This window comes from Trypanosoma cruzi, genomic scaffold, assembly GCF_000209065.1.
Source record: "Trypanosoma cruzi strain CL Brener 1047053516593 genomic scaffold, whole genome shotgun sequence".
NCBI classification, from domain to species: Eukaryota; Euglenozoa; class Kinetoplastea; order Trypanosomatida; family Trypanosomatidae; genus Trypanosoma; species Trypanosoma cruzi.
In genome coordinates this window covers 30,337-43,092 of record NW_001849330.1, presented here as the reverse complement: position 1 = coordinate 43,092, position 12,756 = coordinate 30,337, and the positions used below count along the sequence as shown (strand labels likewise).

Sequence of the window (12,756 nt, the reverse complement as noted above, 5' to 3'; positions counted from 1 at the left end):
GGGACGTGGAGTAGGGGAAAAGGGCCGCCACGCGCCAGGTAGAAGAGAACAACACAAATAACAGATTACAGCAACAAACAAACAAAAACTTTTTTTTTTTGCGTGTGTGTGTGTGTGTGTTTGAGTTTTACATGTATGCTGACGACACAGGGGGCGAGACCCCTCTTGAAGATTTTTCCGATTTCCCTGTCGAGCGCTCTGGAGTGTTTTCTCCCCTAAACAAGATGCATTTGCCAATCTCACGGCGCCGCATGGTCTTACCTGTAGTTCACATCCGCACAAGACCCATACTCCCATACCTGGGGGAGGGGAAAAACCAGCGCCATGTGTGGTGTCTTGACCACCAGAAAATTGTGGTGCGTTCCAATAAATTGGTACCGAGTCGTTGCCGCACCGCATCGCCGCTGAAAAGCAACGGTACTCCCAGGAGTGCGCCAACGTCTCCGTTCGTGTCGTCACCGCCGCGTCAACATTCTCTCTCTGGGTGGTTGAGTGAGTCGCTGCCACCCAAGATGCTATTCGCTAGGAAAACGCCACGGAAACATCACAGTGAGAGCTCGCGTTCTCGCGGCACGACGGCTTCCGCCACAAAGATTGGAAATAAAACTTTTGCGTCAGCCACGCCGGAGGTCACACCACTCAATAATTCCGGGGTCATTAGGCGAGAGGAACACTTTAACTTTGACTTTGTTCACGGGGAGGACGCGACTCAGGAGGAACTCTTTGAGGAGAGCGTGCTGGATTTTGTTGATATGGCACTTTTGGCGCAAAGCGTTGCCATTGTTTGTTACGGCCCCACAGGGAGTGGCAAGACATACAGCATGATGGGCTCCACACCCGGCCAATCGCTGAAGAAGATAGGCAAGGTTGTGCCGGCAGTGGATGGTTTACTCTTGTTGGAGAATCGACCGATTTTTGATAGTAAAAACAGGGGCAAAGTCGTCCCTCTCGCGGAGCGGTTATCGAACAGCCAAAGAAGTAATCTCACATCAACGGGCACTGCTTTGTCGGACACAGCCGCGCTGGTGTCCACGACAGCGTCAACAGCAATACCGGTGAGGGAAACCTTAACACCGGCGGTCAAAATAGAGGAAGAGCAACAGCAGCCGCACCGCCAACAGCAGCAGCAGAGAAATTTTATCAGCCCAAGACGCGGGGCAGATGCTAACGACATGGAGGGAAGTTCATTGTCTTCGGGTCTGTCCCAGTTTGATTTGGGATTTTCAACTTACATGGATGCCTTTGGAGGTACCAGGAACGAGATGAGTTTGACTGGTATTAGTAGTGGTCTGACGGAATCGATGACCGTGCCAGATGAAGGGAATGAAACAATGGGCTTGTTGCCACGCATCGTACTCATTTTGCTGGAACGCCGCGGGGAACGAGTGGTGCTTGGCCAGAATGAACCTTCAGTCAAGGCAACACCCGGTAACCGGTCTGGTAACGGAAAGGAAAAAAGTCAAGAAACGCAGAAGCAGCGCCATAATGTCTCCTTGACGCTGAAAGAGCTTACACTTTACGGGGTTGAGTTGTACATGGATGAGTTCTATGATTTGTTGGATCCCGCTAAACGGGCGATCCCAAATATCAGTGACATTGGCGGTCTTGATGCGTTCTGCCAGAGGTTGAACATCCCTAATTCCTTAGCAGTGAGTAGCAGTTGTGGTGGGAAAAGGGCGAGTGGAGGTGGCACTGGCAGCACTTCGTTTCGTGGCGGTGGTGTGCGAGTGTCGTCTGTGGAGGACTTCCGTCGCTGCTACAAGTTGGCGACACGAAATCGGGTGATGAAGGGCCATCAGCGCAACGACAGGAGCTCCCGTTCCCATGCCGTATTTATTCTGCAACTGCAGTTTGACCTGGCGGACTCACAGAACGCGGGCAGTAACGCGGTGACGCAGAGCATCTACTCATACGTGGCGATGGTCGACCTCGCAGGGTCCGAGCGTGTGAAGGAAACAAAGGTGGAGGGAGTCGCGCTCCGCGAGGCAAAATACATCAACAAATCCCTTTCCGCCTTCTCGGCCGTCCTCTTGGCGTTGTATCAGCGATCAAGTCACATTCCGTATCGGGATTCAAAGCTCACCCGTTTACTGCGGCCATGTTTAGAATTAGGACGTGTGTTGGTCCTCGTGCATGTAGCGCCGTGCTCTGCAGAGGAAACGATAAGTAGCCTCAAGTTTGCCGAGCAAGCACGTTACACAAATGTACAAAGTCACAGTTTATTAAATGCAGCTACAGAAGTTGTGGCATTGTTCGACGACATGACGGACCCTCATGCGGAGGAGCTCATGGAGACATACCACCGGACTGAAGTGGAGTACGCCCAACTGTGTGCCGAGGTGCGGCTTGCGCATCTCAGTCGTGAAACTCCGGACGGTTCACTGACATTTGCAGAAAGCCCTGGCGAAAATTCTTTCACACTTCAGGAATTGGCACAAAACAAAAAACGCGATTACGTCATCGGAACTCTTGTCAAGAGACACATGCATCGCTACAAGGCGTTGGAGGAAAAACGGCTTCAGGAATCTGTTGCCGAAATTGAGAGGGAGTGGGCTTTCTACGTTGAGAATGTGAAACGCAGTAGGAAGCAGGATATGGAGAATTTGAAGTTTTCCATTGAGAAGCTGCGGTCCGCCAATGCACGGCTTGCGGAGGAAAACAGTAAACCGGTGCTGCGTGACGACCACGTTATGGCCATCCAGCAACGCCTAAAGGAGCTTTCAACAGAGATCAACAACTATGCGAGGGAGAAGTTGTTGCTCATGGAGGGTATGCGGGCCATTCGCCAGCGTCTTGCCCTGCAAACAGACCTGGAACGTTGCCTGGATCAGCAATTGCGAGAGTTTCAACAGGTTGCGGCGGGGGGAGGTGACAACGGTGCCAGGCTGCCTGTCGACAGCATCGTGGATGAGGAGCTTGGGGAGATCTACCACCAGCAGCTTCTTCTTTCGAGGGAGATGTCACTTTTACGAAGGGAATCCACTTGTTTTGTGCGTGGCGACAGGATATGGGAGGGAATATGGGCCCGTGTTATGCGACAGGAATTGCTGTTGGCCGTCAGCATCGACATGGAAATGATGGAAGGCATTTTGTTGCGTCCCCAGTCCCTTCGTTGGGTTCTCGAAGCAAACGGCATGACGCCAGACGCTGCGAGGGACGTTGTGTTTCCCACGTCTTCGGTCGCCAGAAACGTCAAGATTTTGTTGGACACCTTGGAAACGTTAAAGAAGCAGTCTGCAAGCAATCCGTACGGGTCTGGTGAGAGCGACGCGAGGGATCCTCCTCTTCCTCACGTCCCACTTCTTATGTCGAACGGTGATGAGGTCAGACCTGTGCCGACGCTCATTGGCCGCTACGGAGATGAGGCAAAATTGCAGGAGGCAGCCGTTAGGAAACTTGTTGAGGAGGGCATCTTTTGTGAGGCGACATTTTTCTCCATGGGCGTGGAGGAGCTGGTGCGGCGGCGATTGCCGGCCACGGGATTAATGCAGCAGACGAATTACAAGGTGCACTGGGGCTGTTTACGCCTCGTTCACCCGCCCAAAGACACCTCGTCCTACAGTTTGGAGCTCTTCCAGCGAACGTACAGTGGAAGTGATAAAGTGCGGGATCGAAGAGTCATTTCCATCCCGCTGAGTGAACCCCAACTGCGTATCAAATTGCATGTCATCGAGGCGGAGGGTATTGTTCACACATCGCCGTGGGACGACGGGTCCGTCGCTACGGAGGCCGCTCTCCCACTGATTGCACTGGAGCTGCAAGGTGTACACCCTGTCACCAACACTGGCGCGCAGCAATACCAAGAGAGAGAAAAAGACGTAAAATCGAGGGGACACACGCACTACATTGCTCCATGTGCCACTGACACAGGTGGTGCACACAACGGCAACGGACTCCTGGCTAATGGGGCTGAAAGCAGTTCCGCACGTGATTTTTTACTTTCCAAGCGCTTGGATTGTGGCGGGGAGTTATTGCTTCCCTCCGGTTGTATGGCTGCATGCGAAGAGGGGAGCGGGTTTTTCCTGTTTCATTTCCCAGAACGGATTGTCGCGAGAAAAACTCGCACAGAGGCGGTTGAATGCATTGTGGCCGCTCTTTCAGGACTGACGCTGCCGTTTTTCCCAAGCGCGTCACGGTGCCCCTCGTCAAGCAGCATGAACGCAGATACATCGATTGGTGACATAAGTGTGGTGACGTATCAACACGTGCCATATCTTCTGCTTAGCAGTAACGGTGGTCCGCTGCGTGGTGGCGATGCAAAGGGTTTGCCGGTGCTCCGCAGAGTTGGGGTGCAGTCGCTCGGTTATTTTAGCGCCACTCAAATTTGCTTCTACTTTCAAAAAGAGGATAGTAGAAGGATGACTGCGGACGGCGACGCCTTGTCGCGTTTCCCGCGTTCTCCCCTTGGCCGTGTTGCCATGCCACTTTCCACTGCCTGCGCCATGTTGGGTCGCCTTGGCGCGTTGACCCCATTTTCCGGTAGTGGTGTTGGCAGCAGCAGCAATGGTCATGCTCATATCGGCAGCAACAATGCAGGGGCCGCGCAGAGTGTGGACGAGACGGAGTCCATGATGTGGCGCATGCAGCAACTGTATGCGTTTCGTAGGAAGACTCGTGCGAGGGTGCGGCAGCAGATCTTTGACGCGGAGGACATTAAGGCAGAACTTCTCTACAGTTATTCCGATAGTGAATTCATGCGCGGTTCATATATTAAGGATGTTCTGAAGGAAGCTCGAGAGTTGATTGACTTGCAGCAGCCCCAAACCAGCGCTGCTCTCGCCCTGCGTGGAATGATTCGTGCAACACCTGGCATATGTCGTGAATTGTGTGGGGCCGTCGTTCCGTGGACTCTTTGGCATTGGGCACACCGGTGGAAGGCGTTGCAGTTGACCCACAGCCACCAGCAGGCTTTGGCAGACGCGTATGACATGGAGGATGACGAGGACAGCATGGACGGCTCAGAGGGCGCTGGCCGTCTCTCCATGATGGCCTCGTCTGGCACCCCAAGGGACGACGGTGGGCAGGCATTCATTGTCTTCGAGGAGTTGCCATGCTTCCTGGCGTGCATGGAATAGACAGGGATGATGCGCACAAGCAGTACACAAAGTACACACACGCAAAAAAGCAAAGACAAAAAATACAAGGTTTATATTTGTGTGTGTGTGCCTGTTGCGTGCGAGCGAGTGCAGTACTCTACCTGCAGCGTTTGGGCACGATGTATCATTTTCAAATTTTTTTCTTTTTTTTTCGTCCGCGGGTTTTTTTTTGCCTGTCGTAAAAAAAAAAAAAAATAATAATTATTTACTGCGCTTCCTTCTTTTTTTCTTTCAACCGCTACCAGTTTGCATGCACACTCCAGTGGCACGGATGACTTTGGGGCGTATATGATGCACACACCAGCCATACAGACATGCCGGGAAGAGAGAGGGGGAAGGAAGAGCGAAAGAGGGAGGGGGAAAAGAATACATATATATATATATATGTATATGTATATGTGTGTGTGCTTGGCTTTTTTGTTTACTTCTTGTGCTTCTCGCTTGCTTTGCTGCCACTCTGCACGGATTGTTGAGACCCGACCTGCCCCGTGCCTGCGGAGAAAGACAGTGAAGGAAAAATTTTAAAAAGGGAAAGTGACACATGGACTCTGACGAAGACCTCCAACTTCCTCCACCGAAGACCCCCATCAACCTGGACGACTCGGATGATGACTTGCCGCCCCCCGCAGCGTTGGCGGTGAAGGGGCCACCGCCTGTAAAACCTGCAGGGCCGGCGCTAACGTCACCGAAGAACAAACCCGTCGCTCTCAATAAAAATGGCGTTTCGAGTCCTCTGATGGGGTCACCACTCAACAACACCGCGGCGCAGAGGGGCGCGCAATATTTGGACCCGCAGCAGCAACAATTGCCCTTCACTAGCGAAACAAGGGCGAGAGTGAATCCTGCCAAGGTGTACAAGGAGGGCTTCCTGTTTAAGCAGCAGCCCAGCTGGCCCTACAGCAACCAGAAGCGGTACTGTGTAATCAAAAACTGTAGGCTGTACTACTTTGACTCCCAGGAGAGCATGAAGGAGGGAAAACCGCAGGGTGTGATTGATCTTACTAGCGCTAAGCTTGTTGACCCCGGGAACGAAGCCAAGCTGCCGTCCAGCTTCGGCATTCACGTGGCGAGCGATCGGCAGGCGGAGGGGGGCGGCAGCGTCAAGAAGGAGCGGACATTTACGTTTTCCGTCATGCACGCACACGAATTGGGCGAGTGGAAGGCGGCCATCCAATCCGTTGTTGGCGACCCAGCGGAGGATGAAAAAGTACACTGGTTTGAGAAGATGGTGCAGGGTGTGTACTAACGACGCCAGCAACACCGCCCGCGGGATAAAAGAAGAAGGAGAAGGGGGGAGCAAACAAATAGCTCAAATAACTTCTTTTTTTTTTTCTTTTCTTCTCGTTTACTCCCACGTGTATATAAGCACACAAAGAAACAAAAACAAAAACAAAAACGGTGCACGTTGTTCTTATCGAAATTATATCAACTACGGTTCAGTAGCGTTATTGCATGACATTAAAAAGAGGAGTATGGGTAGGACCGTGTGGCACTTTTTTTGTCCATTGAATCTCTACACCCAGGTTGAGAAGTATGCTCCTGCTGCATTTTTCTTTTGTTTTTCCCTTTTCAAAAAAAGAAGAGCGAAATTCGAATGTCAATCATGTCAACAATAATAAAAGCGAGGAATGTGACGAACATATATTTTCTTTCTTTTTCCCCTTTTTTTCTTAATTGTTGCCGCTAATACTTCTCTCCTGCAGTGGGGCAGATCAACCCTCGTATGTGGCGCACACCACACCACACGGACGCCAGGCAGATACTTCGTCTTCTGACGTTGGCTGTTTAGTTGGCGGGGGTGACGGCTTAACATGACAGAATCGGACACACTAACACCGAATTGATCAAAAATGAGAGCAGCGCGAGGAACAGGGTTCGAAGAGTGCATAGGAGACCGCGGGAGAGAAATGACTGCAGCTATTCATGTCGTTGCTTCGTGCTCCTGTGGAGGATTCCACCAGCTGTTCGTCCGGATTTGCAGCCTGCGAGTCTCCGCGACGCCTCCTGCAGGACCGTTCAGCGGCAAGAGTTGCCCTCACGTTGTCATCCACGTCGCTGCTGTCCTCCTCGGGGCCTGCGGTGCAACCCCAGCCGCACCGCTCACATGCCCCGGTGCTTGTCCTTTCCTGCGTGGGCAGGGCGGACCGAGGAGCTCGAGCGGAAAGAGATGCTGGCGAGGGTTGCCGTGCCCGCTTCTGGGGTTTACGAAGTCGATGGTCGACGCATTTCCCCTGCCATTCGCCCGCAGCCCCCCCCGCCAATTAGGTCCTATTGGATCTGGCTGCGGTGTGGAGCATAACGTTTTCATGCATTCGGAAAGTGGCCTGCAATGGGGAGTGGCGTTACCTCAACACTGTGCTGTATCCACACGACACTGCGCCGCTGACAATTCGCTGAATTTTATATCGGTGTTTATCTTACGACGCCTTTGTTGGAAGGCTTATTTTGCTTTTTACTTTGTTATTAGTATTTTTTTCCTTACTCCTAGGGTTTGGAAATGGGAATAATAATCATTTTTTTTTTCGCTTCTTTTTTGCATCTTTCTTTCTCTGACCATATCACTAGCACATCCAATAGGCATCCCGTTATGCGGTGCTTCACTCCGCGTTTGAGTGCGGCTGGCAATGGGGTGTGGAGGGGTTTTAGGCAGATGTACGAGGAGTATGCGCTCTGGCGTGATCGCAGGGATGACGAACGGTATACCGCTGTGTCAGAGGAGGGTGAAGAGGGCATCACTCTCAGCAATCGCCGTATATGCGCAAACCCAAATGCCTGCCCACGGAGTGTACTTTTGGTCCCTGCAGAATGCATTGTGGAGGCGCTTCGAAGGGAACGACGTGGTGGTGTCACTGCAGATGCTGTGATGTTTGACTTAACGTGCTGCAGGGGAAGTAGAGGGGAGGCGCGTGACAACATTTTGCGCTTTTTGCAGGCGGAGGAAAAGGGCGAAAAACGGGGTGAAGATATGAGTGGAGGACAGTGCTCACATGACGACGATCGAGGGCGCTACCTGATTCGTGTTAACTCCCCTGAATTTGATTCTGCAAACGGGTTCCTGGACATGGAGCTTGCCGCCGTGCTAGGTGAACGCATTGAAGGTGTTTTGTTGCCGGCGGTGACGGTGAATACATATTCGCTCGTTGAGGAGTACATTCATCCTAGTCACCATCTCTGGGCCTTCTTTGACACACCGCTCTCTGTTGTACAGGCATCTGAAATCTGCCGTCAGGGGCACTACCGGTACGCTGTCATGGGCTCAAGGCGGCTCGCAGAAGATCTTCATTTGCCAATTGGAGGAATCACGTACGGTGATACATATAGAGGCGACAACAATAGTGAGAATGCCACGCCCGCGGCCCTTCTTGGATCGCTTCCGTTGCTGAACAGTAGTCTCCAAGTTTTACTCGCGGCCCGAGCCTTCAACATGAACATTTTGGATGACGCATTTGAGGACGCCTCAGACACAGCTGGATTTTCTCGTGATTTGCACCTCTCTCGTTCGCTTGGCTTTGAAGGCAAGTTAGTCATAAACCCTGCGCAACTTGCTTCATGCCACGCGGCTTTTGCCCCGTCGGCGGAAGAATTGTCGTGGGCGAGGGGAGTGCAGCAGAGAATGGCTCGTCGATACGCCAAGGAGGAGTCTGCGGGCAAACTTGAGGCAGCGCAGTGGCGACGTGCCGCATGTCTTCTTGAGCGGCACAGGGAGGAAGAGCTTCAGGGAGCGGCGCCAACTCAACGGGATGGGGGAGGCGGGGTGGAGTAGAAGAGGAGACATCTTCATGGTGCATGATTCTTTGAGATTATACACACACATATATATATATATTTCTTGTGATATTTCAGTCGCCTTTCTTTCCTCTGTGCAGGGGTCAACTGGTTCAGCGCATCCTACTTCTTCTCTTCTTTTCTTCTTTTTTGTTTTTACTCTCCGTGTGTTTATGTGAGTGTCCACCCGTAGTTTTTTCTTACGCGCCTGCCGAGCGTCATTTTTTAGGCCGGCGTTGGTACCCGACGTCTTTTATTTTTATTTTTATTGGCGTATCTCGCTGCTCCTTTTTCCGTTTTTCTTCATGTCGGAGAACATTGCTGGAGGCGGCGGGCGGCCGGCAGGGGCGATGGTGTGCGGGCATTGCGGTGCACCTTTCAGCAAAGTAACAGCCAAGTTCTGCTCCAGGTGTGGTACGAAGAAAACATCGTCTGCCGGGCGAAAAAAAGCGACGCCTCACGTTATCGGTGGCATGGCACCAGTAAACAGTGGTCCACAAGCCACTGCGACATTGCGGCCAGGAGATACTAGCAACGACAGGGGCAGCGGCGGCAAACACAATAGTTCGGATGTTGATCACAGAACCGACGCATTACTCTCCACTGCATCGACACAGCATCAGTTAGTTTCAACACAGCCCACATTGATGAAGAAAGAAGAGGGCACGCACGAGAGCCTGGACGACGATGGCACAATCCGCGCGACTCCAGAGGAAGAGGAAAAGTATATTTCATGGTCCACACTGGGCCCGGAAGGCATCACCCCGGAGATGCTGCAAACGAGTGATGCAGAGGAGCTCGGATCGTGGCGTCGTGGACTTTTGATTGGCCGTGGGACGTATGGTTCTGTCTATTTGGGTTTGCTTGACGATGGCTCCTTTTACGCTGTAAAGTGTGTTGAAATCGGGGGAAAAACGGGTGTGTTCAGCGTCAATGAGCTTGTTTCTCTTTCGCGGGAGATTAACATGATGCGGCGTCTGCATCACAAGAATCTCTGCACCTTTAGGGGTGTGTTTTACGATTCCCCGAACAACGTCGTTTGTATGTTCATGGAGTACATCGGCGGCGGTTCATTATCCTCTTTAGTGAAGAAATTCAAGCCGCTGCCTCATGCCGTGGTGCGGAGCTGGACCCGACAGCTACTCTCCGGCCTGCTCTACTTGCACACGCAGCGCATTCTCCACCGCGACATCAAGGGCGACAACATCCTTGTCGACACCTCAAGCGATCCCAAGAAGGAGTCTCAAATCAAACTCGTGGACTTTGGTGCTGCTAGACGACTCTCAGATGCCGTGGCGCAGAGTCGGACAGTCATTGGCACCCCGTACTGGATGGCACCGGAGGTGGTAGACGTGACTGGCAGCGGTACTGGATACAGTTATAAGGCTGATGTGTGGTCCGTTGGCTGTACCGTTGCCGAGATGCTGACGGGGAAGCCACCGTGGCCAGTTCAGGTGAATGCACCAGCGGCGATCATGTTGATTGCGCAAGCGGAGGGCGGACCGACAGAGATCCCGGAGGCGGAGGCAACGCCAGGGTGCTTGGATTTTATGCGTAAGTGCTTTGTGCGTGACCCGGGGCAACGTCCAACGGTGGAGGAACTTATGCAGCATCCATGGATTCTTGGGGAGATGGAGTAGGACGCACCACGTGTGGTTTGTTGCTGGCGATCCGTGGCGACTTCGTTGTTTTGAAGGTTTGCTGCCTCTGGCGTTTCTTCGGTTGGTTTTTCTTCTGTAGCTTTCTCTCTATCTCTCTGTCAGTCTCGCTCTCGCTCATCTTTTCCTGCAGAGTCGTTATATTCCCGGCCTGTTTTCTTCCGCCAGTGCTGCGCTACTCCATACGCTGGCCTCACGTACACTTACCTGCTGTTCAGCAGAGGCGGCGGCGGTGAAGCAACTGGAAAGAGAAGGGAGGACGAGAAGAAAATAAACAAACAAACAACAACAGCAGGAACGGACAAACATAATTGAAGATGAAGGAAACATATAAAGTGCAGTTGGAGTTGGTGGGGTGGTGGCCGCGGTGGAATTCTCGATAGAGAAAGAAAAAGAGAGAGGGATAGAGAGAGGAAAATTTGTCTCCACTCCACACCCGTTTTTTATTACCACTTACATATATGTCACATGTATAATATATTTTTTTTTTCTGCTTCTTCATTCTCTTTTGTGTTCTGTGGTGCGTTAGTTGGGGGGGAGGGTTCAAAAATAAAGTGTCTCTGCCTGTTGTTATTTCCATAATCATTCTTTTTGTTTTTTCACTTCTTTTTTTTTTTTTTCTGATGGAGCAACTGCGTCATCAGGCGATACGGATAGGACAGGCAGACAGGAATTTGGACTCTCGCGCCATTCGGCTGTTGTTATTTTCTGAGGGGATAAGTGCCGCTGGGCGGTGTGTTGGTGGCGGTGAAGAGGAGGAATGGCGTGGAGGCCGGCACTGCGAGCAGCAGCAGGAGGAGGAGCGACGACGGCGTCATTTAATTCGCCATCGCCAATTTCACTGCTCGGGCGGGGGGTGGCGGTGCAGCTCTGCCGCCTCACACTCTTCTGCCCACAGCGGTTCAAATCGACATCGACGACGGCGACTACGGGTGGCTGGTCCTACGAGCAGGTGGACACAAGGACGGGACGCACGCCCCTCGACACACTCTACGAAGAGCGTCTGCAGCGCATTCGGGCGGTATTCGAGTCGCCTTTGCCGCCGATGCCAAGAGACGGAAACGTGAGTCCCGACTTTCTGGTCGGCTTTGCTCACTACGAGTACCGGCTGCGCGACCAGTACCGCGCGGTGCTCGCGAGGGCACTTGATCTTCCTGTTGCAGCGGTGCGGCTCTCCGTTGCGTGGAGCGGTCGTTTTGATGTCGCTCGTTTAACCGCGTTCAGAAAGGTGTGCGGTGTGTGCGTGGCGTCGGGGAACACACCACACATGGCGGAGTTAAAGGAAAGAATAAGGCGTGTTGTTCGCGCCATCAATGAACGGCAGTCGGAGTCTTTTTTGGCTTCCCACCTTGTGCAGGCGTCGGGGGCCATAACAGAGGTCGAGTTTGCGGCCACCGAGCGCGACGCCATTGTCGCCGAGCGTGTGCACCGATGGCTCTGTGAACACATCTTAAGGCCACACCTTGTGGTGGTAGTATACGGAGCAAACAACGACGCGAGGGACGGCCCCAACAGCAATGGGGTGCAAAAGAACGGGGAGTTTGCAAGGCAGCGTGCCTTCATTGAGGAGAAGTGGCTGAAGGCATTTTACCACCGTCGCGTGGTGCCCCATGTGTTGTCCTTTTCGCGTCTTAAAGAACTTTTTCAGGATGCGGTGAGGAGAGGGGAGGTGAAGGGCGTTGCGCTCCTGCAGCCGAAAGCCAATCCAGACGAGGAGGCAAGAGATGCAAAAAAAAGTCTGGAGGCGGAGGCGAAGAGTGGCCCCACGGCTTCTGCCACCGCAGCGCCCGCAGAAGAAAGCGGGACCCCCGTGAAGTTGTTGGCTTTGGATGATGAGGCGGCGTGGTACACTCTCCTTCGCAGTGCCGTGTTCCGCCGATGTGACAATCGCGTGGCTTTTCCGCTGCTCTTTATCCACGGTGACTCCGTGGGCGGGGTGGAGGAGATGCGGTACCTGCTGCACAACAGGGAGGCCCTTGACGCGGTGCTCCTGCATCCAAACGATGTGGCATTCAAGAAGAAGTTCATGAGCCGATTCCGCTCCTCCCATTCGCGTTTGCACATGGCGGAGGAAATGTCCGTGTAAAAGGGTATATGCACACGACACATTACATCTTCCGCTGTTTTTCTTTCGCCTTCTTACTGTCTCTTTGCACACGCAAACAGATGCGTCAAGGAGGGCGTGCGTGACTTTCTTTTGTGACTCTGAGTTTTGCCGCGCAAAAGAACTCTTTCAC

The 12,756-nt window shown here is 52.7% G+C and overlaps 5 protein-coding genes across 5 annotated transcripts, besides 9 other annotated features; all 5 read left to right on the top strand.

Moving 5' to 3' along the window:
- Positions 1 to 1,966: part of a sequence feature (heterozygous, non-Esmeraldo-like haplotype) that runs on past the window's edge.
- On the top strand, positions 132 to 5,075 carry Tc00.1047053507991.50 (kinesin, putative; the record flags this gene model as incomplete). The annotated part of the gene is made up of 1 exon (XM_809408.1): positions 132 to 5,075. One exon carries the CDS (start codon positions 132 to 134, stop codon positions 5,073 to 5,075), a length of 4,944 nt encoding a protein of 1,647 aa, XP_814501.1.
- Positions 1,967 to 3,007: a sequence feature (haploid, Esmeraldo-like haplotype).
- Positions 3,008 to 3,019: a sequence feature (areas merged during assembly that could not be assigned to a particular haplotype. This can correspond to areas where the two haplotypes were merged or to regions with more than two copies in the genome that were merged during assembly.).
- Positions 3,020 to 12,756: a sequence feature (heterozygous, non-Esmeraldo-like haplotype).
- Positions 5,276 to 5,304: a sequence feature (AT_rich).
- Positions 5,467 to 5,502: a microsatellite.
- Positions 5,638 to 6,342, top strand: Tc00.1047053507991.40 (uncharacterized protein; the record flags this gene model as incomplete). Its single annotated transcript, XM_809407.1, has 1 exon — positions 5,638 to 6,342. One exon carries the CDS (start codon positions 5,638 to 5,640, stop codon positions 6,340 to 6,342), a length of 705 nt encoding a protein of 234 aa, XP_814500.1.
- Positions 6,472 to 6,493: a microsatellite.
- Positions 7,594 to 8,859, top strand: Tc00.1047053507991.30 (hypothetical protein, conserved; the record flags this gene model as incomplete). Its single annotated transcript, XM_809406.1, has 1 exon — positions 7,594 to 8,859. One exon carries the CDS (start codon positions 7,594 to 7,596, stop codon positions 8,857 to 8,859), a length of 1,266 nt encoding a protein of 421 aa, XP_814499.1.
- On the top strand, positions 9,167 to 10,501 carry Tc00.1047053507991.20 (protein kinase, putative; the record flags this gene model as incomplete). Its single annotated transcript, XM_809405.1, has 1 exon — positions 9,167 to 10,501. One exon carries the CDS (start codon positions 9,167 to 9,169, stop codon positions 10,499 to 10,501), a length of 1,335 nt encoding a protein of 444 aa, XP_814498.1.
- Positions 10,898 to 10,937: a sequence feature (CT-rich).
- Positions 11,105 to 11,141: a sequence feature (A-rich).
- Tc00.1047053507991.10 (hypothetical protein, conserved) lies at positions 11,280 to 12,605 on the top strand (the record flags this gene model as incomplete). The annotated part of the gene is made up of 1 exon (XM_809404.1): positions 11,280 to 12,605. The coding sequence occupies one exon, from the start codon at positions 11,280 to 11,282 to the stop codon at positions 12,603 to 12,605; it is 1,326 nt and encodes a 441-aa protein (XP_814497.1).